General features: G+C 51.0%; 2 protein-coding genes and 2 long non-coding RNA genes across 4 annotated transcripts in view; 2 read left to right on the top strand and 2 right to left on the bottom strand.

The window, feature by feature from the left end:
* Window positions 1-26098, top strand: part of LOC137466879 (uncharacterized) — a 285911-nt gene that overhangs the window by 93803 nt on the left and 166010 nt on the right. The window lies entirely within an intron of this gene.
* LOC137466881 (uncharacterized) lies at window positions 8570-9135 on the top strand. Its single transcript, XR_010995321.1, has 3 exons — window positions 8570-8633; window positions 8731-8880; window positions 9064-9135. It is a non-coding gene; the product is annotated as an uncharacterized lncRNA (long non-coding RNA).
* Window positions 12408-13589, bottom strand: LOC137466874 (zinc finger protein ZFP2-like). Its single transcript, XM_068178501.1, has one exon. The coding sequence runs from the start codon at window positions 13482-13484 to the stop codon at window positions 12408-12410; it is 1077 nt and encodes a 358-aa protein (XP_068034602.1). The 5' UTR covers window positions 13485-13589.
* Window positions 25210-25824, bottom strand: LOC137466885 (uncharacterized). Its single transcript, XR_010995323.1, has 3 exons — window positions 25748-25824; window positions 25489-25638; window positions 25210-25307 (listed from the first exon to the last, which is right to left on the bottom strand). It is a non-coding gene; the product is annotated as an uncharacterized lncRNA (long non-coding RNA).

Raw genomic sequence — 26098 nt, 5'->3', positions numbered from 1 at the left:
TCCAATTATCTGCTGTAATTAGTCCCTGGAGAGGCTTTGTCAGGAACAGCACTCAGTGGGGCTCATTAATGCTTCAAGGTACTTCAGTTCTTTTAAGGTACTTGGTGTTTCCCTTTTTATACAGATTCTGTGAGAAAGATTGTACAGTCACAGCCTGAAATTATCTGCTTTAATTAGCCCCCTGAGAGCTTTGTACTGACACTCAGTGGGGCTCACTTATGCTTTGAGATACACAAGGAGTTTAAGGTACTTTGGATTGTCCTTTTCACTCTGAGTCTCTGAGAGGTTTTTGTGCAATCCTGTCCTCCAGTTCTCTCCTCCAAGAAGTCCATGAGGAACCTGTGTTGGGGATGGACCTCAGTGGCACCCATTAATGGCTCGAGAAACTTTGGGTTTTTTCTCTCACTTTGACTCCTGGACAGGTTTATGCAATCTCCTCTCAGGCCCTGAGGTTTCAGGGCTCAGCTCCAAATGCACCACGGGGCTCATTAGGGTGAAGCAAGTCCTGAGAAACGATAGCTGCGCTTTGATTTCTCTCTGCTCTAGTGCAGTTCATCTGGAAGTTTTCCTTTTACAGTTATGGAGAAATATTTCTAAGAGCTTCTAAGAAATATGTATTCCTATTTTAAAGAGTGTCTTTTATTGCTGTACTCTTCTGAGAAGAGCTGATTGCTGCATTCTGTGATTGATATTGATGTAGGGCCGCTCCTAAGTTTTACCTTGAGGTCTGACCCAGTGTGGAGAACCTTGCCCCACGTTCCTCAACCCCATGTGAGAAACAATTTTCACTTTCAAAATGTATATGGTTTTAAGACCTTATCAAAATACAACAGAAGAGTTAATAAAGTAAAGAATACAGCACCAGGAGCAAAGGATTCCGTCACCATGTGCTCATCTACAAAATGGATGTTCTGTCTTTTATACCTCCAGCCCCTCCCAAAGTCTTGTCAATCCACTCCTCCTTCGCTGTCCAGTGGTGGAGATCACTTTCTTACAGCTTGATTGGAGCTCTGGCGCTGCCATAGTAACAAGCCGACCATCCCAAATGCCCTGACTACTGAGGACATCCCATGATAACAATGCAAGGGGGAAGGGAAAGATAACTATACACCTACAAAACTTCTCTTAACATATACTCAATATTCACCCCTTAACTGTGAGAGTCAACCATAGGATTACTCATCTATAACAAACCCCCATTTTCTTTTTCTATAAGTCATTTTGCTTGAACATTTAATTAAAAATTTTGTCTCTCTTGAAAGAGTCATACTAGCATCTGTTGATGTGGGCAAGGACAGTGGGAACAGGAGGAAAATCTCAGGTTTTCCTTAGACACACTTATTTGGAATGGACAGAAGGGCCTAACAAAGGTCCAGTATGGCTTTGACTCCCATCTATCATGCCTCTGTGGTTGCTACCCATAGTCATTGTACCTTAGGGGTCCAGAGGCCAGCTCGGTCTCGCCCTCCAGTCCCTGTTGTATTCAAAGACAGCTGGGGAATGACAGCGGTCCGATATGGCCTTTTGTCCCTACCTTACCATGCCTACAGGGTTGCTACCCACAGCAGGGCTATGCCATCTTCTTGGAAGTGAACAAAGGGGTCTTGCCCTCCTTCCTTTGTCTTATTTTCTTAAAGAAGCTGTCCCATTACCTTTTACAGTCCCTTGTGTACTTCCCCTCAACAGGTGTTGGTAATTCTCACCCATTAAAACAGGAAGACAGTTCACAAACTGGTTGGTGGAAGCTTGACTTTGGGTGTCTTGGTGTTTTTCTGGTTGTCTTTCAGTCTCTGCCTGAGAGTCAATCTCGTTTCCCCTGGCCAGGATGTTACAGTCCACTCATTGTGTTTTTCCTACTGGGCCTTTAACTCTGTTGGCATGAGTCCATCTGTTGGCATGAGTCCATCCCCACTCTGCAGTTCACACGGCCGATTTGGTGGTGAGCAGTTCCTGAATGGGACCTTCCCACTGAAGAGTTAGAGGCTGATCTCTCCATTACTTGATCATTACTTGATCAAATCCTCAGAATTAATGTTATTGAGTCTGAAATCCAGGGTGGTAGTTTGAGGAATTGCCCCTTTATGTCTTAGCCCTTCTAAGGTTTCTGCTATAGACATAACATATTTCTTGGCATTGGCTTCCCCTTCCTCATAGGTGGCAACCCTCTGGGGTGAGGTCAAAAAGGGTAACCCAAACGTCATTTCATAGGGTGACACCCCCAGATCTGACTGGGGTTGAGTTCTAAGTCTTAATAAAGACAAAGGGAGACATTTTATCCATGACATTCGGGTTTCCATCATCAGCTTAACTAGAGCTCTTTTAAGAGTTTGATTCATCCTCTCAGTGTGACCAGAACTCTGCGGATGCCATGGAGTGTGTAATTCCCATTTACTCCCAGGGTTTGAACAACTTTTTGCATTATTTTAGAGGTGAAATGAGTTCCTTGGTGTCATGATCCGCTTGTGCGGGGTGTCGTGATGGTTCTTTTCACCGATCCCAAAAGTGCAAAAAGGCAAACAACAAGGGACTATCAGTTAATCACAACAAATGCACCTTTATTAGGGGCCAAAACAGTAAATGCGATAGTGGGGATCAGAAAGGAGAGAAAAGGATAGAGAGAGAGATAGAGGAAAGAGGGGGATGGGAATAGCTACCAACACAGGCGAGATCCTCACTGGTCCGGACGATGGGGATCCGTCTGGTCGTGTCGGGGAAGTCTTCAAAATTCTGGTCAACTCAGGGGTCCAGTTATAGTCCACGGAGGAAAAAAAGGGGGGAACATGCAGGACAATGAGAGTCTATTGTAATTGCTGCAGGGGAACAAGTGAGTCCACTGAAACCACCGAAGCAGGACAAACACAATGAAGAATAAGTCCATTGGAATTACTGAAGAAGAACAGGTCTTGTCATTAGTGGTTTCTCCCCTCCCTGTGGTAGGGGTCTCAGTCTCAGTCCTTGGGAGGAGGGTTTTCGATCTCCGTCCGTTTGTCACAGTGGTAATGGGGTAGATGAGAGGTCTTCAGTGAGAGACCACTAGGGTCACCCCAAAAGTTCACTCAGCTTCAGGAGGAGAGTGGGCAAATATGCAGTAGGCCGTTCCTTGCTGGGTTCATGCCAGGTCCTTGCCGATTCCTTGCCAAGTCCTTGCCAAGTCCTTGCCAGGCCTTGTTCGGAACAGCTAACGTAACGGTGCAGCAGCTGCACCTGCACTGCTGCTCTCTCCAAGCCGGTACTGTGGTGGGGAAGGGGGTTTCTCCTTGTGGCAATCGGTAGGCAAAAGTGGGGGCTTCAGACGGCCTCTTACACTTGGTCTGAATCAATCCTGTTCAACATCCTCTATCGGGGAATGATTGATTCTAGAAGTGTTTTACTCACAACATTGGCATTGGCTTTAACCGTGGGTACCGCCTCTACCCAATGAGTCAGATCACCTACTATCACTAGTAAAAACTTCCACCGTTGTACCTGGGGAAGCTCGGTAAAGTCTACTTGGATGTTTTGAAAGGGCTGTAAGGCTAGTTCTCGCTCTCCCCTGGTGTTTTCCTCATGACCTTCTCATTTACTTGTTGGCATATCTCACACCTTTCAATTACCTGCTTAGCTATCCCAAAAATTCCTATGCAGGCCCAGTCCCTTAGAAATTGATCACTTAGCACTTGTGTACCCCAGTGTGTTGTCCCATGTGTGCCTTCGAGCATTTTCCTGGCAAGGGGTTTATTCAACATTTGCCTCCCATCTGCTAATCTCCACTTCCCTTTGTTTTCTTTCTTGGCTCCTGTTTTAAGGAATTCTTTCTCTTCTTTCCTACCGAATACGGGGACTTCTTCCATTTCTCTCATGGGAGTTAATGCTATCATTAGTTTTTCTGTCCCTGATTCAGCTGAATTCTTAGCATCTAAATCTGCTAAATGGTTCCCTCGTGCTTCTTGAGTCACCCCTTTTTTATGTCCTTTAACATATACTGCTGCCACTTCTTCTGGTATTTGTAAGGTTTCTAACACTTCTAAAATAAGTTTTTAGTTCCTTTCCCCTTGAATTTAATAGCTCACTCTCTTCCCAATTTTTTCCAAAGGTATGCAGTACTCCAAAAGCATATTTTGGGTCTGTATATATTGTTTCTCTTTTCTGTGTGAATATTTCCAGAGCTCACTTTAGGGCATACAACTCACATGCTTGGGCTGACCAGTTGGAAGGTAACTTTCCTTTTTCTAGGGCCACTAACTCTTCATCTGCTATAGCCTACCCCAATACCCTGTGCCCTGGATTACCCGTGAAAATCCAGCGATGTACAATCGTTTTTCACCTTGTAGTGGTTGATCTGTTAGGTCCTCTCTTACTTTAGTTGGATAGTTTATAACTTCTAGGCAATTATATATTAATTCCTCACCTGGTTTTCCATCTAAAACTGGGTACGGTTGAGTTGGTTACTCACGACTAGCTCTAAACCATTATCTATTAAGATGGCTTCATATTTTAGCACTGGGGAATCTGTGAGCCATTTCTCAGCCTTTTAGCTGACTATACTCCTTAATGAGTGAGTGGTATATATTTTCAATTTTCTCCCAAAGGTTAATTTTTTGCTTTCTTCTACGAGTGGGGCACTCGCTGCCACCGCCTGAATGCAGGTTGGCCACGCCCAGCTGACAGGGTCTTGCAGTTTTGATAAACAGGCCACTGGTTTCCTGGATCCTCCCTGGTCCTGGGCTAACCCTCCATGTGCTGCCCTTTTTCTTTATCCACAAACAGATAGAAGGGTTTGTCTAAGGCAGGAAGACTCAGTGCTGCTGCACTGACTAATTTTGGCTTTAAAGCTTCAAAATTTGCTTGTTGTCTTCTTCCCACCTAATCTCTTCTTCTACTAACTTTTCAAACAAGAACCTGATGGCCTGCGTGTATCCTTCAATCCATAGCCTGCAATATCCCAACAGGCCTAAAAACCTTCTGACTTCTCTCTTAGTTTTTGGTCATGGGAGTGAGGCTATCCCTGCAATTCTCTCAGGGTTCAGCCGCCAGCTCCCTTGACAAATCACACGTCCTAGGCATTTTACTTCCCTCTCTACAAATTGGAGTTTCCCTTTTGATACTCAAAGTCCTTGGTCCCCCCAAAAATTTACCAGTGCTGTGGTGGATTCTTGAACTTTGAGATAACTTGAGAGGAGCCCAGTGCTCCTTGCTCCCCTGTGCTGACACGTGAGCATTTGTCTGGTTTCGGGATGGCCCTGGCTGTGTGAGGAGTGCTACGTGGACACGAGACAGCCGGTCCTGTCCCGCTGGGTCCCAGCAGTGCCTCACAGCAGTCCTGCACCCACGTCAGGATGCTGGCCAAGAGAGGTCCTGGAAGCTGAGGCAGCTGATTTTAAGCTTGTGCAGGTGCTTACAGGCCAAGGCCAACGGTGTTCCCTCAGGATACAGCAGTCCTGAGGGGTCTCCCTCATTCAAACAAATCAGCAGACAAATGCATTGTCAGCCAAAAGCCCTTTTATTGACCTGGCAGGACGGCTGGGGTCTGCACCCCACTAAAGTGTTTCTCTGCCACATATAAATTTCAGTGGGTTGATGTCGGAGTTGTATCAAAATCACCATCCATCTTTACACTGCTGAGGTGATTCCATAAGCAGACAGTTAGAAATACGTTGTCAGATTCCCATACTTGAAGCTGATGTCCAGGCCCTTGCCAGGAGCGGTCTCCATGCCCCAAAGCAGCACAAAGTCTTCCTCAGGGCTTCCCTGCAAAGGGCTGATTCCACACTTGCCCTTAGTTCTTCTGGTAGACTGTGTCTAAAGCTTTTTGTCAGGTCACTCTCATGTCAAGTTAGGCCTGCCAGGTTTTTGTTATGCTAACTGGTGCTAAGTACTTAGGCATGTCTGTGCTAATTACTTGTTTACTCATGTGAATTGCTTGTGCTCACTTATGTCAAACCAAGGCCTTGTTCCATCCCCAAAGGTGCCTGAGGCCACCCGCTCCTTGTGGCACCAGTTGCTTTCCTGTGGGATGTTCTCCCTCCCCGAGGGTAAAGAGGGAGCTGCAGAAAGAGCTTGTCAGGCTGCTCTCCATCCTTTCCCAGCAGTCCTGGTGAAGTGGAGAAGTCCGAGCTGAGCGCAAAGGTGCAAATGGAGCAGCCGTGCACAGGAAGGCTCGGTGGGAAGGATGATCCAGGATCCATAGGCCTGGCAGCCTGAGCGTGCTCCAGGGGAAGGCCTTGGAGCAGATCCTCCTGAGTGCCATCCCACGGCACCTGCAGGGAACCAGGGCGTCTGCTGGAGGGTGGGAAAGCTCTGCGGAGGGACGGGGACAGCTGGGGCTCCTGGTGGGGTGTTGAGGGCTTCTGTGCAGGAGTTTGCGGGGCTTGGTGCTGATGGGGTGTTGGAGAAGGAGTTGTCTGGAAGGTGAGAGGTCTAGGCTGGAATTTGAGTCAGTTTGAAGGCATCATCTGTGCTTTGGCACAGCTTTGGTTAGGGAGGGCAGAAAGAATATCTGTGACTTTTCCTCTTCATGGTGCTGATTCTCCTGCAGGGAACAAGAGGGGAGAGCTGTACTTTACTGGCCACTCAGATCTCTGTACCAGGGGGAGGATTAGCCCTTTTGCCATCTACTCAATTCTTTGAGCTACTTTTCTACCACTGAGTGGACTTTGATTTCTTGAGAGCTTTTATTCCTTAAGAGAATTAGGATATGAGCATCCATTCACAGAAAACCAAAGAATGGCCCTTGGTTTTGCCCTTTTTTTGTGTAGTGCTCTGTTCTTTAAAGTGACCCTCAGTGGATGAGGTTAAGGCAAATGAGTTGCTGCTTTGAGATGGGAAGCAAAATTCCAACTCTTCACCTCCTCAGGCCATCCCTGTTCATTTGGGAAGTTTGCAACTTCTTGGAACTACTTGAGTTGAGCAATGGGAAGTAAAGCTTTCCTGAATTGAGGATTCTTACTTGCGAGACTCTTCTGTGCCTTCGCCGCTAAGGTGTTTTTGTGCTGAAGGCAATAACTTCAATGAGAAAATAATTTTAGCATGGAGTAAGAGCTTCTGACAGAGAACAAGTGTTGCCAGCGTTGCTCCAGGTGCTCCTGCAAACAGCCCCTGCAGGCAGGAGCGCAGCCCCCAATGCACGTGGGCTTTGGCTCCCTCTGGCACAGGAGCCCCCCACGGGCACAGGTCTCTGGGGCAGGAGACGGGCACCGGTGCTGCCAGGGCTCGGGGGGTGGCAGGTCTGCTTGGGCAGGGACTGTGCCACACCTGCTGATGTCAGCGCTCCCCGGGCCCCAGGGGTCAGAGCAGCATTCGTGCCCTGGCCCACACGTTCCTTGTCTGTGTCACACCCGCGGGTTTAGGATGGCCACCAGCCGGGACGTGTCCCAAGGAGGCCGTGCCAGCTTCTGTGAAGGCCCCGTGCCCTTCCCAGCGCGGCTGCGTCGGCAGCCCTGGGGGCTCCTTCTGCTGCCCTGAGCCTGCAGAGCAGGGCAGCGTTTGCTGATGGTTTGAGCCGTTCCTAAAGATCCTGTCGGGCTGTCTTATACACTTGGGGTGAGGGATTCCTTCCAACCTGAGCCACTTTGGGTGGGCTGGGGGCGGCCCCAGGGCAGGGAGCAGTGTGTGCAGGGGCCCTTTGTGACACGGTGCAGCACGGTCACCGTGGCATGGAACGGGACAGGGTGTCCAAGGGCCCTTTGTGTCACGGGGTGACATAGGAGCTGGCGGTGACAAGACCACGCCACAGTGCTCGGAGCACGCGACGGGACCGGACGGGACAGAGCGGTGCCGTGAGCAGCCCCCGCACAGCGCACTCGTTCGTGTCTGACCCGGAGCTTTTCTGAGGTGTTATTCCTGCAGCTGACCTCGAGGCCTGACCACAGGACTTGGTGACCCGTGGCCTTCCCGAGGCTTCTCTCCTGCAGGTGTCCTCGAGGGCAGACCTTGGGACTTGGTGCCCTGGAGGCATCTCCCATCCCTGCCACCGGTGCCCTCGAGGCCAGACCACAATCCTCGACAGGAGTCTCCTGTCCTTGTGGCAGGAGCCCTCGAGACCAGAGTGCAGGACTTGCTGTCCTGTAGCCTTCCTGAGGCTTCTCTCTTGAAGGTGCCTTCCAGGCACGACTGCAGGCCTTGCTGACTCAGAGCTTTTCCGAGGCATCTCTCCTGCAAGTTGTCACAAATCTGATCACTGAAATGGAGCAGAGACCCACGAGAGTGCCCAAGCTGGCCTGGGTGGAGGAGAGGAAGAAGACCCTGGAGCTGGCCCAGCACAGGAGACTGAAGAGGTGGAGCAATTCAAGCCTCAGCAGGAGAGTGAGTGGCAGAGCTGGGCTGCTGGGCTAGTGGCTGCAGCCAGCTTGGCCACATCCCATCCCATGGCATCCCATGGCATCCCATCCAATCCCAGCCCATCCCAGCCCATCCCCTGGGCACTTGCCCATGGACAGGACTAAAGAGGGGCTGGGCAGACACCCCACAGTGGCCATGCTCCATCCCCTGGGGCATCCCAGGGCTGTCCCTGCGTGGGGAGCGCAGGGCTGGGCTGTGTTCTCCGGCCTCTCCCGCAGCCCCTCAGCTCAGGCTGCGCTCGCTCTTTGCCAGGTGCAGCCGTGCAGCGCACACAAGAGCAGGAACACACCCATGGCCTCTTCCACAGAACAGCGCAGGTACCTGCCGCCATCCCCAGCTGGGCTGGGCCTGCTGTCACCGCTCAGCCGAGCACCACGCTTGGAGCATCCCTGACTTCCTGCCTTTCTCCTACAGCTGGTTTTCAAATTCATCAAAAGGATTCGGGAGGAAGAGACCAGCACCATGGGCACAGGGCTCAGAGCATATTCGCACATCTTCAAAACCAAGACCTGTGCTGCCCTGCTGGATATGCTCGTAGAGGAGGGGTTTTCCAATCCAAAGCAAGTAAGCAGCCTGTGGCCATGGTTTGATCCTCCCAGGAATTGCTTGGCCTCCTAAGCCATGCCTGCTGGTCACTGGAAGCCTTTGAGGCCATGGCAGTGTGGTGGCAAGGAAAACACTTCTCTGGGGAAGCTGGGGACATTCCTCCCTCTGGCAGCTTTCCAAGTCTCCCCCTGCCTTCTCCAGGTGCCTGCCATGGTGAGGTACATCCACCAGTGGCTCATGGCCAGTCAGTTTGCTGAGCACAGGCTGGACAGGGCCCTGCTGGATCTCACCAAAGAACAGCCTGCTTATGTAGTAATGTGTCCTGGTTTCGGGCAAATTTGGGAGAAAACCTCCAGAAGGAGCCCCCAGAAAGCAAACCCCCACAGCCCCTTGCTCACCTGGCTCGGGAAGAATTTCCTCAGAGAGTAGTGGAAACAACCTGTTTATTGAGCAGGCAAAGCACTCCCCAGCAAAAAAAATGAACAACACCAGATGACAAAAACTCTTTCACCACACTGAAGAGGTGACAAATTCAGAAAGTCTCTGCTGGGAGTGGTTGCCCAGTTCTCGGTCTCCGGCACTGGGGATGGCTGCTGCAGGTCACAAAATGCTGGCTCTCGGTGTTTCTTGGTGTTTCCCAGGTCCCAATCATGAGCAGGTTCAAATGGTATTCAGGAAAGGGAAAGAAAAAAAACAGTCCAGGGAAAAAATTGGATTGCCTAGCTAAACTAACTAATAAGCAAAAGCAAGGGCAAAAGCAAAAAGCAGGAGCAAGAGCAAAGTGAAAGCAAGCAAGCCAGCAAGCAAGCAAGAAAGCCAGCAAGCCCTAGCCACTCCTAGACACAGACTTTGGGGAGAGGTGAGCCAGCTGATAACAAGACAAAACAAACCTTCACTTTTCGGAGCCAGTCCTGAAAGCACAGAACATAACATCAAGCATAAACAGAACACACGACTGGGGATACAAGCACCATAACGTCACCCTAGGACATTCCACCCCATATCTCCAAATCGTCAACATAACAACCAAACATCATGTAAAAACTTCATCAGGTAAAAACTTCCATCTTTCACTTACTCAGACACATTTCCTTCCATCTCACTTGCTCAAACCTTTGACACACATTTCCTTCTGTCTCATGTCGGTGTGGTTTAATGTAAAGACAGTGGCAGTAACATCCAACAAACAGTGATATTTGCATATGAGCCTCACCCGACAATCAGATCTCCCTGAGGTACACATCGAGTTCTTCCATATTTCTGCATTATTCACCATGTACAACCTGGTCCCTGAGCAAAGACAATCCCACCAATGGGTTTGTCTGTACTCGAGGCAGAGTTGATCCACACTGTGTTCCCTAGCAAACCTCTGATATGTGCCACTGGGATTTTATCTACCTGGATCGGAACAGCAAATAAAAAGGAGCAGTTCCAAACATATGGCACATTATGCCAATCAGCCTTCTGATGAGCCTGTGACATTTCTTACTCAACAGTGACACTGCAGTGCTGGCCACCAGGCCGGGTTGCCAAGGGAGGCTTCTGGCCATGCCCTGCAAGCAGCTGCTGCTGCCAAGGCGCCTTTGGTGCCTCAGGCTCTCCCTGGCACAGCTCCCAGCACGGCACTCTGTCCTCGTGCCCGAGGCCTTCCCTGTGCTGGGGCTGGCCTGGGGCTTTTCCTGCAGTGGGACCTGCCCTGCTCCTGGCACAGGAAAGGCAGTTCCTGCTGGAGCAGGAGGCTCTGCCTGCGGTGGGCTCAAACCACTCCAGCAAGGCCCTGGTGACGTCAAAATTGCTTCCTAGAGCAGAATAGTCTATAATTGGTATAGCTCCTATATTGAGGAGTAAATAACTATTTTTTAAATTTTATTCTGTGTTGTAAATAGACCGTTTTATCTAATAATGATCAGAATCAATCATAGCTGTATTTATACAGAATTATCTGGTATTCCATCGTTAATCTTTTGGGACAAATTGCATTAAGGTTCAATTCCACCTGTCCAATCTGCAGGGTTGGGATGGGATCCACTAGCTGCCAGTCTCTTCTTTTAGAAGGAATTCTAGAAGTCTAGGGGTCCTGCAGGGGTTTGAGGATCTATGTTGGCTGTTGGAGGACATTTCTCCATCTCATGACTCAGCAGGAGTTTCTCCAGTAAGGAAATAAAGCTTTTGCCTGAAGCTCCCACTCTGCCCATGACAGGAACCCCTGTGAGTGCCCGTAACATCCTGGCTCTTTGGCAGCCTGGGGACTCCTGGGATGTCACTGTGGAGCCCCGGTGAGTGCCTGTGACAGATCGGTGCCTTTGCAGCCCAAGGTCCCCTGGGATGTCACCATGGGATGGCTGTGACTGCCTCTGACCACACGTCTCTTTACCATCCCCAGAAACCCCTGGGAGGTCTCCATGGAGCCCCTGTCTCTGCCTGTGACATTCCAGCTCTTGAGCAGCCTGGAGGCTCTTGGAAAGTCCCCATGGAACCCTTCTGAGTGCCTGTGACAAATCTGATCCTTAGCAGGCAAACATCACCAGGAAGCCCTGTTGCTGTGGTCAGTTTCCATGGCAACCATCACCAGGAACCCCTGTTGCTATGGTCAGTTTCCATGGCAACCATCACCAGCCCCTGTTGCTCTGGTCAGTTTCCATGGCAACCATCACCAGCCCCTGTTGCTATGGTCCGTCCCTGGGCAGCTCCATGGAGACCCCATGCCTGGGGTGGTTGCCATGGACACCAGCTCGTGCCTGGAGCCAGAGCCCGTTGCCATGGCAACCATTGGCAGTCCCATCCCCAGGGCCATGGGATCCCAGAACCACAGAACTGGCTGAGCTGGGAGGGACTCATCAGGATCCTCGAGTCCAACTGCTGGCCCTGCACAGGACACCCCAACAATGCCAGCCTGGGCCTGGCAGCGGTGTCCAAACACTGCTGGAGCTCAGAGAGCCCTGGAGCTGTGACCCTTCCCTGGGGAGCCTGGGCAGTGCCCCAGCAGCCTCTGGGCAAAAACCTTTTCCTGAGATCCAACCTCAGCCTGCCCTGACTCAGCTGCTGCCTTCCTGCCTCCAATGGAAAGCACAAAAGGCAAAGATCCCAGGCTGGGAGGAGAACAATTTACTGGGAACAGCAACGAGACAAGGAACAAACAGGACCAGAAATAATACTGATAATAGAAGGGATAAGAAAAACTATTTACAGGAAAAACTACATCACAACTGACTGGCTCTTCCTGGCCATGTATTTCCTTTAGCCTGGAAAGGACACCCTTCTCCTCAGGGACACAAAGAGAGAGAGAGTCCCTTTCCTGTCCTGCCCCTGGCAATGACCTGTGGTGGGAGTGAATGTAATGACAGGGCCATGGCCAGACCCTCATGTTCTTTGATCCCACACCATGTCATTGGCAGGGGCAGGAAAAGGGAAAGATCTCTTCCCAGCATGGATCACAGGGAACATGGATCACCAGAGCTCTTCCCAACATGGGTTCTCCCATGGGGGATGAAGCTGGAGCAGTGCATGAAGCTCTTCCTGGAGCTAGGGCATTTGCAGGGCTTCCCTTACTGGTGCCTCCGTTGGTGTCTGGTAAAGTGAGAGCTCCTGGAGAAGTTCTTCCCACACTGGGGACACATGTAGGGCCTCTCCCTGGTGTGGATGTGCTGGTGCCTGATGAGATGGGAGTTTTGCTTGAAGCCCTTCCTGCAGTGGGGGCAGCGGAAGGGCCTCTCCCCAGTGTGAATCCGCTGGTGCTTGAGAAGAATGGATCTGGTCTGAAAGCTCTTCTGACAGTTGGGACATTCGTAGGGCTTCTCCCCAGTGTGGATCATTTGGTGGATGATCAGTTGGGACTTCTGGCTGAAGCCCTTCCCACATTCCCCACATTTGTATGGCCTTTCTCCAGTGTGGATCCCCTGGTGGCTGATCAAGTGGGACCTTCGGCTGAAGCTCTTCCCACATTCCCCACACTCGTAGGGCCTTTCCCCAGTGTGGATCCTCTGGTGGCGGATCAAGTGGGACCTTAAGCTAAAGCTCTTCCCACATTCCCCACACTCGTAGGGCCTCTCCCCAGTGTGGATGTGTTGGTGGATGACAAGGGCAGAGCTGCAGCTGAAGCCCTTCCCACATTCCCCACATTTGTATGGCCTTTCCCCGGTGTGGATCCTCTGGTGGCGGATCAAGTGGGACCTTAGGCTGAAACTCTTCCCACATTGCCCACACTCGTAGGGCCTCTCCCCAGTGTGGATGCGTTGATGGCTGATGAGGTTGGATCTGTAGCTGAAGCCCTTCCCACATTCCCCACACTCATAGGGCCATTCCCCGGTGTGGATCATCTGGTGGCAGATCAGGCTGTTGCTCTTCCTGAAGCTCTTCCCACACTGCAAGCACTTGTAGGGCTTCTCCCCACCCTGAAGCTTATCATGGACCACCAGCTCCAAGATCTGGCTGAAGCTCTGTCCACCTTCCTGGCACAGGGTAGGTCTTTCCTCCTCAGAGCACCCTGAGCTGGGTTTGCAGCCCCTCCTCCTGTGGGATCTCCAGGGCTTTTCCTCCCCGTTGGATTCCTGCGCCATGGAGCTGCTCAAAACGGCCTCTGCCAGGAGGTTCTGCCGTGGGGATTTGTCCTTCCTGGTCTCCATCCTCAGCTCCTTGTCTGGGGGAGGAAGGACAAGGAGAGGATGGGATTTGCCTCCGTGCCATAGGGAAGGGGAAGGAGATCCCCGCAGTGCGTCCCCGGCAGGATGGCGTTGGCAGAGAGGTTGTCCTGTAGTCGGGGGCTGTGCTGTGCTGGGAGACGGAGAAGGAGAGAGGGCGAAAGGGGCAGTGACTTCCTCCTCACCTGCCTGCGTTTCCAGGGGCTCCTTCCCCTTCCTCGTAGCCTTCTCCTCCATTTTGCAATGGTTTGGAGAAGGAAAATTCTGTTTTGGGAGGAAAACAAGGGATGAGCACAATGAGTTTTGTGCTGGTTTGAAGGCAAACCAGGAGGAGAGTCTAAGCCAGAATTACAATTTAATAAAAAAAAAAAATCAATATCAAGGCAATGATACAGAAACACTGGCTTAATCTGACAGAGTCAGGATTTAACCTGACACCCCGTTGGTCAGGGTGGTGGTAGCCGTCGGATTAAATGGTGTCTGCAGACCTGTTGGAGTGATGAACGTGATTCTGTCAAAGCAGTGATCCTGTAGAAGGGATCACCTGATGGGTCTTGCTCTGAAGGTCCAGTGGTGGTTATGGAGCTCTTGTCCTCTGGGAATCCAGTAGGCAAGGTGGTCCTGGTGTTGCAAGGGTGAGATTATATCCAGGTAGGAATGCTTGGTTCCTCCCCCTGGGCGGAGCATCCCACAATGGGATGATGTAATTTTATCAGTCCTGCAGTGGCACTCAATGGCCCATTAACAGAAGATAGCCCCTGGAGGGCGTTATCAGGGTTGAGCCATGGAAGAGATAAAGAACACTGCCCCACCTGTTTATCACAGTTTATGAAGATGGTGACTGAAAACATACTTTGGGTTACATCTTACATTGCACCCTGAAACAGTGAGGCAATCCCTGCTCGGGGTGGGGGGTGAACACCACCCCCCTTTCCCAAACTGGCTCAGGTGTAAAACCTCCACCCTGGGAAGGCCACGCACACAGGGGACAATGTCACACTTGCCCCACCTCAGGGGAGGTCTCTGTCCCTGTCACTCCCTTGCTCTCCCCCCTTTTCTCTTTCTTTCCATCTCTCTCTCTACCTCGTATTTACTGTTCAATAAAATCCACTTGGGATTTGGTCTCGTTAGCACCTTAATTGGGGCAGAGGCATCTCTCTAACAATTTTATTAACCAGATTGAGACATTATTTTTGTGCAGTGAGTTCAGGGCACTGTTGTCTGACCCCGAGTGCCTTTGACAAGAGCATGGTTCCCCCCTCTCAGGAGGTCCTGGCTCTTTCTGGAGGAACTCTTGGACACCTGGAGGCAGCTTCTTCTGTGTGACTTTTGGGAGAACTTATGAGGAAAATGGCTGTTGTGGGTGGCCAGTGTAAAGAAAATATTTTGTTGTCCTTCCTAGAAAAGTTTGTTAAAATCACTGGAGGAAAGGGAGCAAATGATACCAGCAAGACTGACAAGGATCATTCACCACAAGGTGAGGAACACAAGGCTGCCAAAAGTCCTAGTGATTTATTAAAGAAATATGGATATTGATGTAGTACTGATATCCAACTGTGACGGACAGAAACTATCTAACAGTTTAAAGTAAGAAAGTGTATGTTTATTACGATGCCAGGCAGCGTGCGGGATAGCTCCCAAATACACACTGCGCCTTTCAAATGATTACAGAGTCCTTTTATCCATACAAGTATTGAATACCCAAAATGCAAATACATATTCATAATTTTAGTGCATCCCATTCCTCACTTTGTATGCTAATCATTTCAAAAGCTATTAAGCATGTGTAGTTTGTTCCTTGAAATGGGTCGGTGGTCCCTTTCATGGGGAGGGGTCCCAAAATGAGGAAGTAAATGAAGTCTTCCTCATTCTGACCTTTCTACCTTTTCAATGCAAATAGGACAAATGAACCTTGGTAGAACTCCCATTCCCTGTCGTCAATTGGTTTCACAACAGAGGAGGCCCACAACTGTCTTATGTTCCTAAAAGCTATTTGTCAGTTTCTATATTCTTCATTATAAACCCAGCTAACTAAACATCGTGTTGACAAGCAATCAATTATTAGTTAACTACTAACTCTTAACTTCATCAAGGCCTACTCATTTGTTTTAATTAACTCTAGTAAGGCTTATCTCTAACTAAAATCTTAGCTCCTCTAAAATCTTTAAATCGCTTCAAGTTTATGTTTTACTAGAAGAAGCCCAGCTCAAGTAGTTAAATTCCCAAATAACTCCCAAATTCACAGGCTTGTGGGCTTTGCCAAATGTGAGAATAATTTTTTTCTTCATCCCTGTCACCATTGTGACAGCTACACAGAGCTTTCCCTTCCTTTTAATAATCTGTATTGGGCCAAATTTTCACTTTTATCAGAACCTGCCAGCAGCAGAGCTGAAGCTGTGCAGGAAACGATGAAATTTGGAATTGCCACATTATTGCTACTATTGTCAGTTTATTCATGTTTGGGATTTGTTTGCCTTTCCATCACAAGTGACATGTGGGAAGAGCAAATATTCCTCAAGGCATTTTATGTAGGGTGAAGTTTGATTTCTGCCGAGTTTGTTTTGTCCAGTGCCCAGGGGATGCTTGAGGTGTCTCTGTGCCTCTTGTCCTGGCAGATGCTTGGGAGGGGCTTGGGGGGTTGTCCCTGTCCCTGTCACCCCAGGCCATTCCCCAAGGGGTGTCCCTGTCCCTCTCACCCCAGGCCATTCCCCAGGGGGTCTCCATCTCTCTATCGTTCTCACTCCAGGGAATGCCTGGGAGGGTCTCCCTACCTCTCACCCCTGTGCCAGGGGAGTGCTCAAGGGAGTCTCTGTCCCTCTCAGCCCAGGGGGTGCTCAGTAGTTGAAACAGGGTATTTTACAGGGTAAATTTAACAGGGTAGAAATCCATGTGTATTTAGGTGAAATGTGCTGCTTTGAATCATTAGTAGCTTGCCAGCCTAGATAAAATACTGCTAGCTCTGCTGCTGAAACGTGGATGAAAAATCGATCCCACAAATCCCGTACGGAGCTGTAGAGACTGTGTGTTTATTGCAGTGCTGGACACATGTGGGGATCATTCCCCTTCAAAGGACATGCACGCCCCTGTGTAAGAGATGGTCCCAAGTTCCCCTCATTTTTGCCTCACGTTTGCCGCAATGGCAGAGACTGAGATCCTGGAGATGCCGAGCGGAGTTCTGGCTTGGAGAGACGGATAATTATTTTTGCAGGTGTATTTGCTGTATCACCACGGACCACTGCTTTGAGCAGGGCCTGGCAAGGAGCGGCTTGTTCTACCTGCTTACACCTGCTTCACAATACCTGCTCAACCCACGAATTTTCCCACCTCTTGGCCAAATGAACTTTCTGGGGTAACTCTGGTGATCTCCCACGGAAGACCCCTCATCTGCCTCATGACCACTGTGATGGATGGAGATTGAAGCCCCTCCCAAAGACTGAGACTCAGACCCCTACCACAGGGAGGAGGGCTGGCCTGATCAATGTGAGATGTTTGCCCAGGTGTGGTCGATGGACCAAGAAGACAATGGCTCTCGCTCACTGCTGATAACATGACCTGTTCCCCTTTGGTGGCTTCAATGCACATTCATTGTCTTGTCCCCGTCCCCCCCTTCCACAGAGGACTATAAAAGACCCCTGAGATAACCAAGATTTTGAGATTCTCCCTGATGTGACACGGCTCTTTGGGAGCCACTGCAGGAGCAGCACCCTGGGAGCCTCGGGAATGCCCCTCTGGGATCCACAGCACACACTCCCTGAGGCTGGAATTCCAATTTCCAGCCAGGAAAAGATGTTCCTGCCCTTGAAGGCAAAGCTCTTAACAAGGAGCCAAAAGCCAAGTGGAGCAAGTTCCTACAGTGACATTTCACTGCCAGCTTTCATAACTTCACCCATAGTTCTTGTAGCTCATGGATTAGGAATGAAATCCGGGCAGGGCCTTTGGTGGGAGCTGCCCTGGATCAAGGGAGACACTGAGAGAGACACAGAGCAGGCAAAGAAAGGCAGGAGAGAAAAGAGGACACAAACACTGAGAAGGTGGCACTCTGAAAACAGAACTGCAACTGACTGAAAAGGAATGGGATGGAAAGAAATAATTTTGTAACTTGTATTTCCAATCAAAATACAATTTCCTCCCTTTCTCACAAACCTCCTCCCGCTGTCATTCAGCAGGGCTGTCAGAATGTTCTTCATTCTGAATGGATGTTCCACGCAGCTGTCACAAAGAAACAGGGAATAGGGACTTTCATGCTCGTGGGGAGTTTGACATCCCCAGCTGAGGAGAGTAGAAGGCACCAAAAGGAAAGGACAGCTGAGCTTCACCCTTCCTCAGGAAAGAGGCGGGGGAAAAATCTCTCGGCATGTCTGCAGCTGCTCCCACAGGGATGTGAAGGCTGATCCCCGAGCCCCAAAGGTCACGTTCAGGGCTGCTCTCAGGGAATGCTCGCCTGGTATTGAGGGGCAGTGTGGGAGCACCTGGATCTTGGAGAACCCAGCTGCCCCTCATATTTGGAGGTGCCTGAGGAGGGCTGGGACGATTCCAGGAACATCCTGCAGTGGCATCCCCCCTGTCCTGCTCTGCGTGTGCTCAGTCCCAAACCTGACCCTGATCCTGCTCTCAATCTCACTCCACATTTAGACACACTCACAGTTCTGTATTTAATCTCATCCCAGAGGCAGAATTATCTAGCCTCAGACCCAATCCCAACCCCAGCCCTAAAGCCAATCCCATGACTAGCTTTAACCCCAATCCCAGCTCTGATCCTATTCTCAGTCCCAACTCCAACCCCAGCCCCAATTCCACCCTCTTCCTAAATCCTCATCCCAAATCAAATCCCAGGTTCAGCCTTTCTGGGCGTTTGGGGATGTCTCTGTCCCTCTGACCCTGATGACATTTGGGCGGGGTCACACCAGGGCTGAGAGGGGCAGAGAACCCCCCACCTCCCCAGGGATGAGAAGGTTGGAGATCCCCCCCGCCCTGAGCACCCTCAGCGGTGAGAGGGACACAGAGCCCCTGGTCCCCAGCCCTGCACAAGCATTCCCTGAGGCCAGAGGGATGGAGACCCCCCGAGCATCCCCCAGGGCAAGGGGACAAAGACCCCCGAGCACTCCCAGGGCTGAGAGGGACAGAGACTGCCCCAAACAACTCCTGGCACAGGGTGAGAGGGAGGGAGACCCCCCAGACATTCCCTGGGGTGAGAACAATGGAGACCCCCTGGAGAATGGCCTGGGGTGACAGGGACAGGGACACCCCATGGGGAATGGTCTGAGGTGAGAGAGGGACACCCCCTGGGGAATGGCTTTGGATGACAGGGACAGACCCTGGGGAATGGCCTGGGGTAAAAGGGACAGGGACAACCCCCCCAAGCCCCTCCCAAGCATCCTCCAGGGCGAGAGGCACAGACTGCCCTGGAGCATCCCTTCGGCAACAGACAAAATAATCTCAGCAGAAATCAAACTTAACTCTGCATAAAATACTTTGATGAATATTTGATATTCCCACAAGTCACTTGTGATGGAAATGCAAACAAATCCCAAACATGAACAAACCGACAATAGAAGCAATTCTGTGGCAATTCCAAATTTCATTGGTTCCTGCACAGCTCCAGCTCAGCTACTGGCAGGTTCCAATAAAAGAAAAGTGGAAGTTTGGCCCAATACAGATGAATAAAGGGAAGGGAAAGCTCAGTCTACCTGTCACAAAGGTGACAGGGATGAAGAGAAAAATGATTCTCACATTTGGCTGTTCTAGATGCAGGTGAACCCAATAGGAAGAATGAAGATGTCTAACTCCAGTTCAGAAGGCTGAATGATTTCTTTATTATAATTATGCTATAATGCATTAATATACTATATAAAAGAGGATACTAAAAGTACATGCTACTTTCTCTAACTATCATATCTAACTAACTCATATGGCAAAGCCCCCAAGCCTGTGAATTTGGGACTTATTGGGGAATTTAGCTATTTGAGCTGGGCTTCTTGTACGACTTCGTGCAGCCTTGTGTTCCTCACCTTGTGCTGAATGATCCTTGTCAGTCTTGCTGGTATCATTTGCTCCCTTTCCTCCAGTGATTTTAACAAACTTTTCTAGGAAGGACAACAAAATATTTTCTTTACACTGGCCACCCACAACAGCCATTTTCCTCATAAGTTCTCCCAAAAGTCACACTGAAGAACCTGCATTGAAGTTTCCAAGAGTTCCTCCAGAAAGAACCATAACCGCCTGAGAGGAGGAAACCATGCTGTTGTCAAAGGCACTTGGGGTCAGACATCAGTGCCCTGAACTCACTGCACCAAAATAATGTCTCAATCTGGTTAATAAAATTGTTAGAGAGGTGCCTCTGCCACAATTAAGGTGCTAATGAGACCAAATCCCAAGTGGATTTTATTGAACAGTAAATGTGAGGTAGAGGGAGAGATGGAAGAAAGAGAAAAGGGGGGAGAGCAAGGGAGTGACAGGGACAGAGACCTCCCCTGAGGTGGGGCAAGTGTGACATTGTCCCCTGTGTGCGTGGCCTTCCCAGGGTGGAGGTTTTACACCTGAGCCAGTTTGGGAAAGGGGGTGGTGTTCACCCCCCACCCCGAGCAGGGATTGCCTCACTGTTTCAGGGTGCAATGTAAGATGTAACCCAAAGTATGTTTTCAGTCACCATCTTCATAAACTGTGATAGGCAGGTGGGGCAGTGTTCTTTATCTCTTCCATGGCTCAGCCCTGATAACGCCCTCCAGGGGCAATCTTCTGTTAATGGGCCATTGAGTGCCACTGCAGGACTGATAAAATTACATCATCCCATTGTGGGATGCTCCGCCCAGGGGGAGGAACCAAGCATTCCTACCTGGATATAATCTCACCCTTGCAACACCAGGACCACCTTGCCTACTGGATTCCCAGAGGACAAGAGCTCCGTAACCACCACTGGACCTTCAGAGCAAGACCCATCAGGTGATCCCTTCTGCAGGATCACTGCTTTGACAGAATCACGATCATCACTCCAACAGGGCTGGAGCCTCCATTTCATCAGACTGCTACCACCACCCTGACCAACGGGGTGTCAGGTTAAATCCTGACTCTGTCAGATTAAGCCAGTGTTTCTGTATCATTGCCTTGATATTGATTTTTTTTTATTAAATTGTAATTCTGGCTTAGACTCTCCTCCTGGTTTGCCTTCAAACCAGTACAAGGCTCAATGTGCTCATCCCTTGTTTTCCTCCCAAAACAGAATTTTCCTTCTCCAAACCATTGTGAAATGGAGGAGAAGGCTGCGAGGAAGGGGAAGGAGCCCCTGGAAACCCAGGCAGGTGAGGAGGAAGTCACTGCCCCTTTCCCCCTCTCTCCTGCTCCATCTCTCAGCCCAGCACGGCCCCCAACTACAGGACAACCTCGCTGCCAACGCAGTCCTGCCAGGGATGCACTGGGGGGATATCCTTCCCCTTCCCTAGGGCACAGAGGCAAATCCCAACCTCTCCTTGTCCTTCCTCCCCCAGACAAGGAGCTGAAGATGGAGACCAGGAAGGACAAATCCCCATGGCAGAACCTCGTGTCAGAGGCTGCTTTGAGCGGCTCCATGGCGCAGGAATCCAACGGGGAGGAAAAGCCCAGGAGATCCCACAGGAGGAGGAGCTGGAAACCCAGCTCAGGGTGCTCTGAGGAGGAAAGACCCACCCTGTGCCAGGAAGGTGGGCAGAGCTCCTGCCAGAGCTCGGAGCTGGTGGGCCATCAGCAGCTTCATGATGGGGAGAAGCCCTACAAGTGCTTGCAGTGTGGGAAGAGCTTCAGGCAGAGCTGCCACCTGATCTGCCACCAGATGATCCACACCGGGGAATGGCCGTATGAGTGTGGGGAGTGTGGGAAGGGCTTCAGCTACAGATCCAACCTCATCATCCACCAACGCATCCACACTGGGGAGAGGCCCTACGATTGTGGGGAATGTGGGAAGAGTTTCAGCCGAAGGTCCCACTTGATCCGCCACCAGAGGATCCACACTGGGGAGAGGCCATACAAATGTGGGGAATGTGGGAAGGGCTTCAGCCAGAAGTCCCAACTGATCATCCACCAAATGATCCACACTGGGGAGAGGCCCTACGAATGTCCCAACTGTCAGAAGAGCTTTCAGACCAGATCCATTCTTCTCAAGCACCAGCGGATTCACACCGGGGAGAGGCCCTTCCGCTGCCCCCACTGCAGGAAGGGCTTCAAGCAAAACTCCCACCTCATCAGGCACCAGCACATCCACACCAGGGAGAGGCCCTACATGTGTCCCCAGTGTGGGAAGAGCTTCTCCAGGAGCTCTCACTTGACCAGACACCAACGGAGACACCAACAAGGGAAGCCCTGCAAATGCCCTAGCTCCAGGAAGAGCTTTGTGCACTGCTCCAGCTCCATCCCCCATGGGAGAACCCATGTTGGGAAGAGCTCTGGTGATCCATGTTCCCTGTGATGCATGCTGGGAAGAGATCTTTCCCTTTTCCTGCCCCTGCCAATGACATGGTGTGGGATCAAAGAACATGAGGGTCTGGCCATGGCCCTGTCATTACATTCACTCCCACCTCAGGTCATTGCCAGGGGCAGGAAAGGGACTCTCTCTCTCTTTGTGTCCCCGAGGAGAAGGGTGTCCTTTCCAGACAAAAGGAAACACATGGCCAGGAAGAGCCAGTCAGTTGTGATGTAGTTTTTCCTTTAAATAGTTTTTCTTATCCCTTCTGTTATCAATATTGTTTCTGGTCCTGTTTGTTCCTTGTCTCGTTGCTGTTCCCAGTAAATTGTTCTCCTCCCAGCCCAGGATCTTTGCCTTTTGTGCTTTCCATGGGAGGCGGGAGGGCAGCGAGGGGCAGTGCGGTTTTAGCAGGAACAGGAAATTGGGGAATCCCATTCCTGAACCCCAGCCCTTGGAAGCCGAGCATCCCAGCTGGTCCCAGCCCTGGTGGCCATGGCAACAGCCTTGGGAGCGGGTCCCTGGCTGGGGCTGTGGGAACCTCTTCACTCTGGTGCCCAGGGACAGGAGTGGAGGGAGTGGCTGCAGCTGAGACGGGGCAGGCTGAGGTTGGATCTCAGGAAAAGGTTTTTGGCCAGAGGCTGCTGGGGCACTGCCCAGGCTCCCCAGGGAAGGGTCACAGCTCCAGGGCTCTCTGAGCTCCAGCAGCGTTTGGACACCACTGCCAGGCCCAGGCTGGCATTGTTGGGGTGTCCTGTGCAGGGCCAGCAGTTGGACTCGAGGATCCTGATGGGTCCCTCCCAGCTCAGCCAGTTCTGTGGTTCTGGGATCCCATGGCCCTGGGGATGGGACTGCCAATGGTTCCATGGCAACGGGCTCGGGCTCCAGGCCTGAGCTGGTGTCCATGGCAACCACCCCTGGCATGGGGTCTCCATGGAGCTGCCCAGGGACTGACCATAGCAACAGGGGCTGGTGATGGTTACCATGGAAATAGAGTATAGCAACAGGGGGTGGTGATGGTTGCCAGGGAAACTGACCACAGCAACAGGGCTTCCTGGTGATGTTTGCCTGCTAAGGATCAGATTTGTCACAGGCACTCAGAAGGGTTCCATGGGGACTTTCCAAGAGCCTCCAGGCTGCTCAAGAGCTGGAATGTCACAGGCAGAGACAGGGGCTCCATGGAGACCTCCCAGGGGTTTCTGGGGATGGTAAAGAGACGTGTGGTCAGAGGCAGTCACAGCCATCCCATGGTGACATCCCAGGGGACCTTGGGCTGCAAAGGCACCGATCTGTCACAGGCACTCACCGGGGCTCCACAGTGACATCCCAGGAGTCCCCAGGCTGCCAAAGAGCCAGGATGTTACGGGCACTCACAGGGGTTCCTGTCATGGGCAGAGTGGGAGCTTCAGGCAAAAGCTTTATTTCCTTACTGGAGAAACTCCTGCTGAGTCATGAGATGGAGAAATGTCCCCCAACAGCCAACATAGATCCTCAAACCCCTGCAGGACCCCTAGACTTCTAGAATTCCTTCTAAAAGAAGAGACTGGCAGCTAGTGGATCCCATCCCGACCCTGCAGATTGGACAGGTGGAATTGAACCTTAATGCAATTTGTCCCAAAAGATAAACGATGGAATACCAGATAATTCTGTATAAATACAGCTATGATTGATTCTGATCATTATTAGATAAAACGGTCTATTTACAACACAGAATAAAATTTAAAAAATAGTTATTTACTCCTCAACATAGGAGCTATACCAATTATAGACTATTCTGCTCTAGGAAGCAATTTTGACGTCACCAGGGCCTTGCTGGAGTGGTTTGAGCCCATTGTAGGCAGAGCCTCCTGCTCCAGCAGGAACTGCCTTTCCTGTGCCAGGAGCAGGGCAGGTCCCGCTGCAGGAAAAGCCCCAGGCCAGCCCCAGCACAGGGAAGGCCTCGGGCACGAGGACAGAGTGCCGTGCTGGGAGCTGTGCCAGGGAGAGCCTGAGGCACCAAAGGCGCTTTGGCAGCAGCAGCTGCTTGCAGGGCATGGCCAGAAGCCTCCCTTGGCAAGCCGGCCTGGTGGCCAGCACTGCAGTGTCACTGTTGAGTAAGAAATGTCACAGGCTCATCAGAAGGCTGATTGGCATCATGTGCCATATGTTTGGAACTGCTCCTTTTTATATGCTGTTCCGATCCAGGTAGATAAAATCCCAGTGGCACATATCAGAGGTTTGTTAGGGAAGACAGTGTGGATCAACTCTGCCTCGAGTACAGACAAACCCATTGGTGGGATTGTCTTTGCTCAGGGACCAGGTTGTACATGGTGAATAATGCAGAAATATGGAAGAACTCAATGTGTACCTCAGGGAGATCTGATTGTCGGGTGAGCCTCATATGCAAATATCACTGTTTGTTGGATGTTACTGCCACTGTCTTTGCATTAAACCACACAGACATGAGACAGAAGGAAATGTGTGTCAAAGGTTTGAGCAAGTGAGATGGAAGGAAATGTGTCTGAGTAAGTGAAAGATGAAAGTTTTTACCTGATGAAGTTTTTACATGATGTTTGGTAGTTATGTTGACGATTCGGAGATAAGGGGTGGAATGTCCTAGGGTGACATTATGGTGCTTGCATCCCCAATTGTGTGTTCTGTTTATGCTTGATGTTATGTTCTGTGCTTTCGGGACTGGCTCCGAAAAGTGAAGGTTTGTTTTGTCTTGTTATCAGCTGGCTCACCTCTCCCCAAAGTCTGTGTCTAGGAGAGGCTAGGGCTTGCTGGCTTTTTTGCTTGCTTGCTGGCTTGCTTGCTTTCACTTTGCTCTTGCTCCTGCTTTTTGCTTTTGCCCTTGCTTTTGCTTATTAGTTAGTTTAGCTAGGCAATCCAATTTTTTCCCTGGACTGTTTTTTTTCTTTCCCTTTCCTGAATACCATTTGAACCTGCTCATGATTGGGACCTGGGAAACACCAAGACACACCGAGAGCCTGCATTTTGTGACCTGCAGCAGCCATCTCCAGCACCGGAGACCGATAACTAGGCAACCACTCCCAGGAGAGACCTTCTGAATTTGTCACCTCTTCAGACCGTAGAAAGACTTTTTGTCATCTGGTGTTGTTCATTTTTTGTCCTGGGGAGTGCTTTGCCTGCTCAATAAACAGGTTGTTTCCACTACTCTCTGAGGAAATTCTTCCCAAGCCAGGTGAGCAAGTGCTGTGTGGGTTTGCTTTCTGGGGGCTCCTTCTGAAGGTTTTCTCCCAAATTTGCCCAAAACCAGGACACTTTAGTACATCAGCAGGCTGTTCGTTGGTGGGATCCAGCAGGGCCCTGTTCAGCCTGTGCTCAGCAAACTGACTGCCCATGAGCCACTGGTGGATGTACCTCACCATGGCAGGCACCTGGAGAAGGCAGGGGAGACTTGGAAAGCTGCCAGAGGGAGGAATGTCCCCAGCTTCCCCAGAGAAGTGCTTTCCTTGCCACCACACGGCCATGGCCTCAAAGGCTTCCAGTGACCAGTAGGCATGGCTTGGGAGGCCAAGCAATCCTGGGAGGATGAAATCCTGGCCACAGGCTGCTTACTTGCTTTGGATTGGAAAACCCCTCCTCTACGAGCATATACAGCAGGGCAGCACAGGTCTTGGTTTTGAAGATGTGCGAATATGCTCTGAGCCCTGTGCCCATGGTGCTGGTCTCTTCCTCCCGAATCCTCTTGATGAATTTGCAAACCAGCTGTAGGAGAAGGGCAGGAAGCCAGGGATGTTCCACGGAATGCTCCAAGCGCAGTGCTCGGCTGAGCGGTGACAGCAGGCCCAGCCCAGCTGGGGATGGCTGCAGGTACCTGCGCTGTTCTGTGGAAGAGGCCACGGGTGCGTTCCTGCTCTTGTGTGCGCTGCACGGCTGCACCTGGCAAAGAGCGAGCGCAGCCTGAGCTGAGGGGCTGCGGGAGAGGCCGGAGAACACAGCCCAGCCCTGCGCTCCCCACGCAGGGACAGCCCTGGGATGCCCCAGGGGATGGAGCACGGGCACTGTGGGGTGTCTGCCCAGCCCCTCTTTAGTCCTGTCCATGGGCAAGTGCCCAGGGGATGGGCTGGGATGGGCTGGGATTGGATGGGATGCCATGGGATACCATGGGATGCCATGGGATGGGATGTGGCCAAGCTGGCTGCAGCCACCAGCCCAGCAGCCCAGC

The sequence above is a fragment of the Anomalospiza imberbis genome, unplaced genomic scaffold (genome assembly GCF_031753505.1).
Source record: "Anomalospiza imberbis isolate Cuckoo-Finch-1a 21T00152 unplaced genomic scaffold, ASM3175350v1 scaffold_46, whole genome shotgun sequence".
In the NCBI taxonomy this organism is placed as follows: Eukaryota; Metazoa; Chordata; class Aves; order Passeriformes; family Viduidae; genus Anomalospiza; species Anomalospiza imberbis.
Note: the sequence above shows the minus strand (reverse complement) of the source record. Positions and strands in the feature narration are given on the sequence as shown.

Excerpts from the sequence above, each read along its gene's own strand:
- LOC137466874 (XM_068178501.1), bottom strand. The coding sequence starts at position 13,484 with ATGGAGACCAGGAAGGACAAATCCCCACGGCAGAACCTCCTGGCAGAG.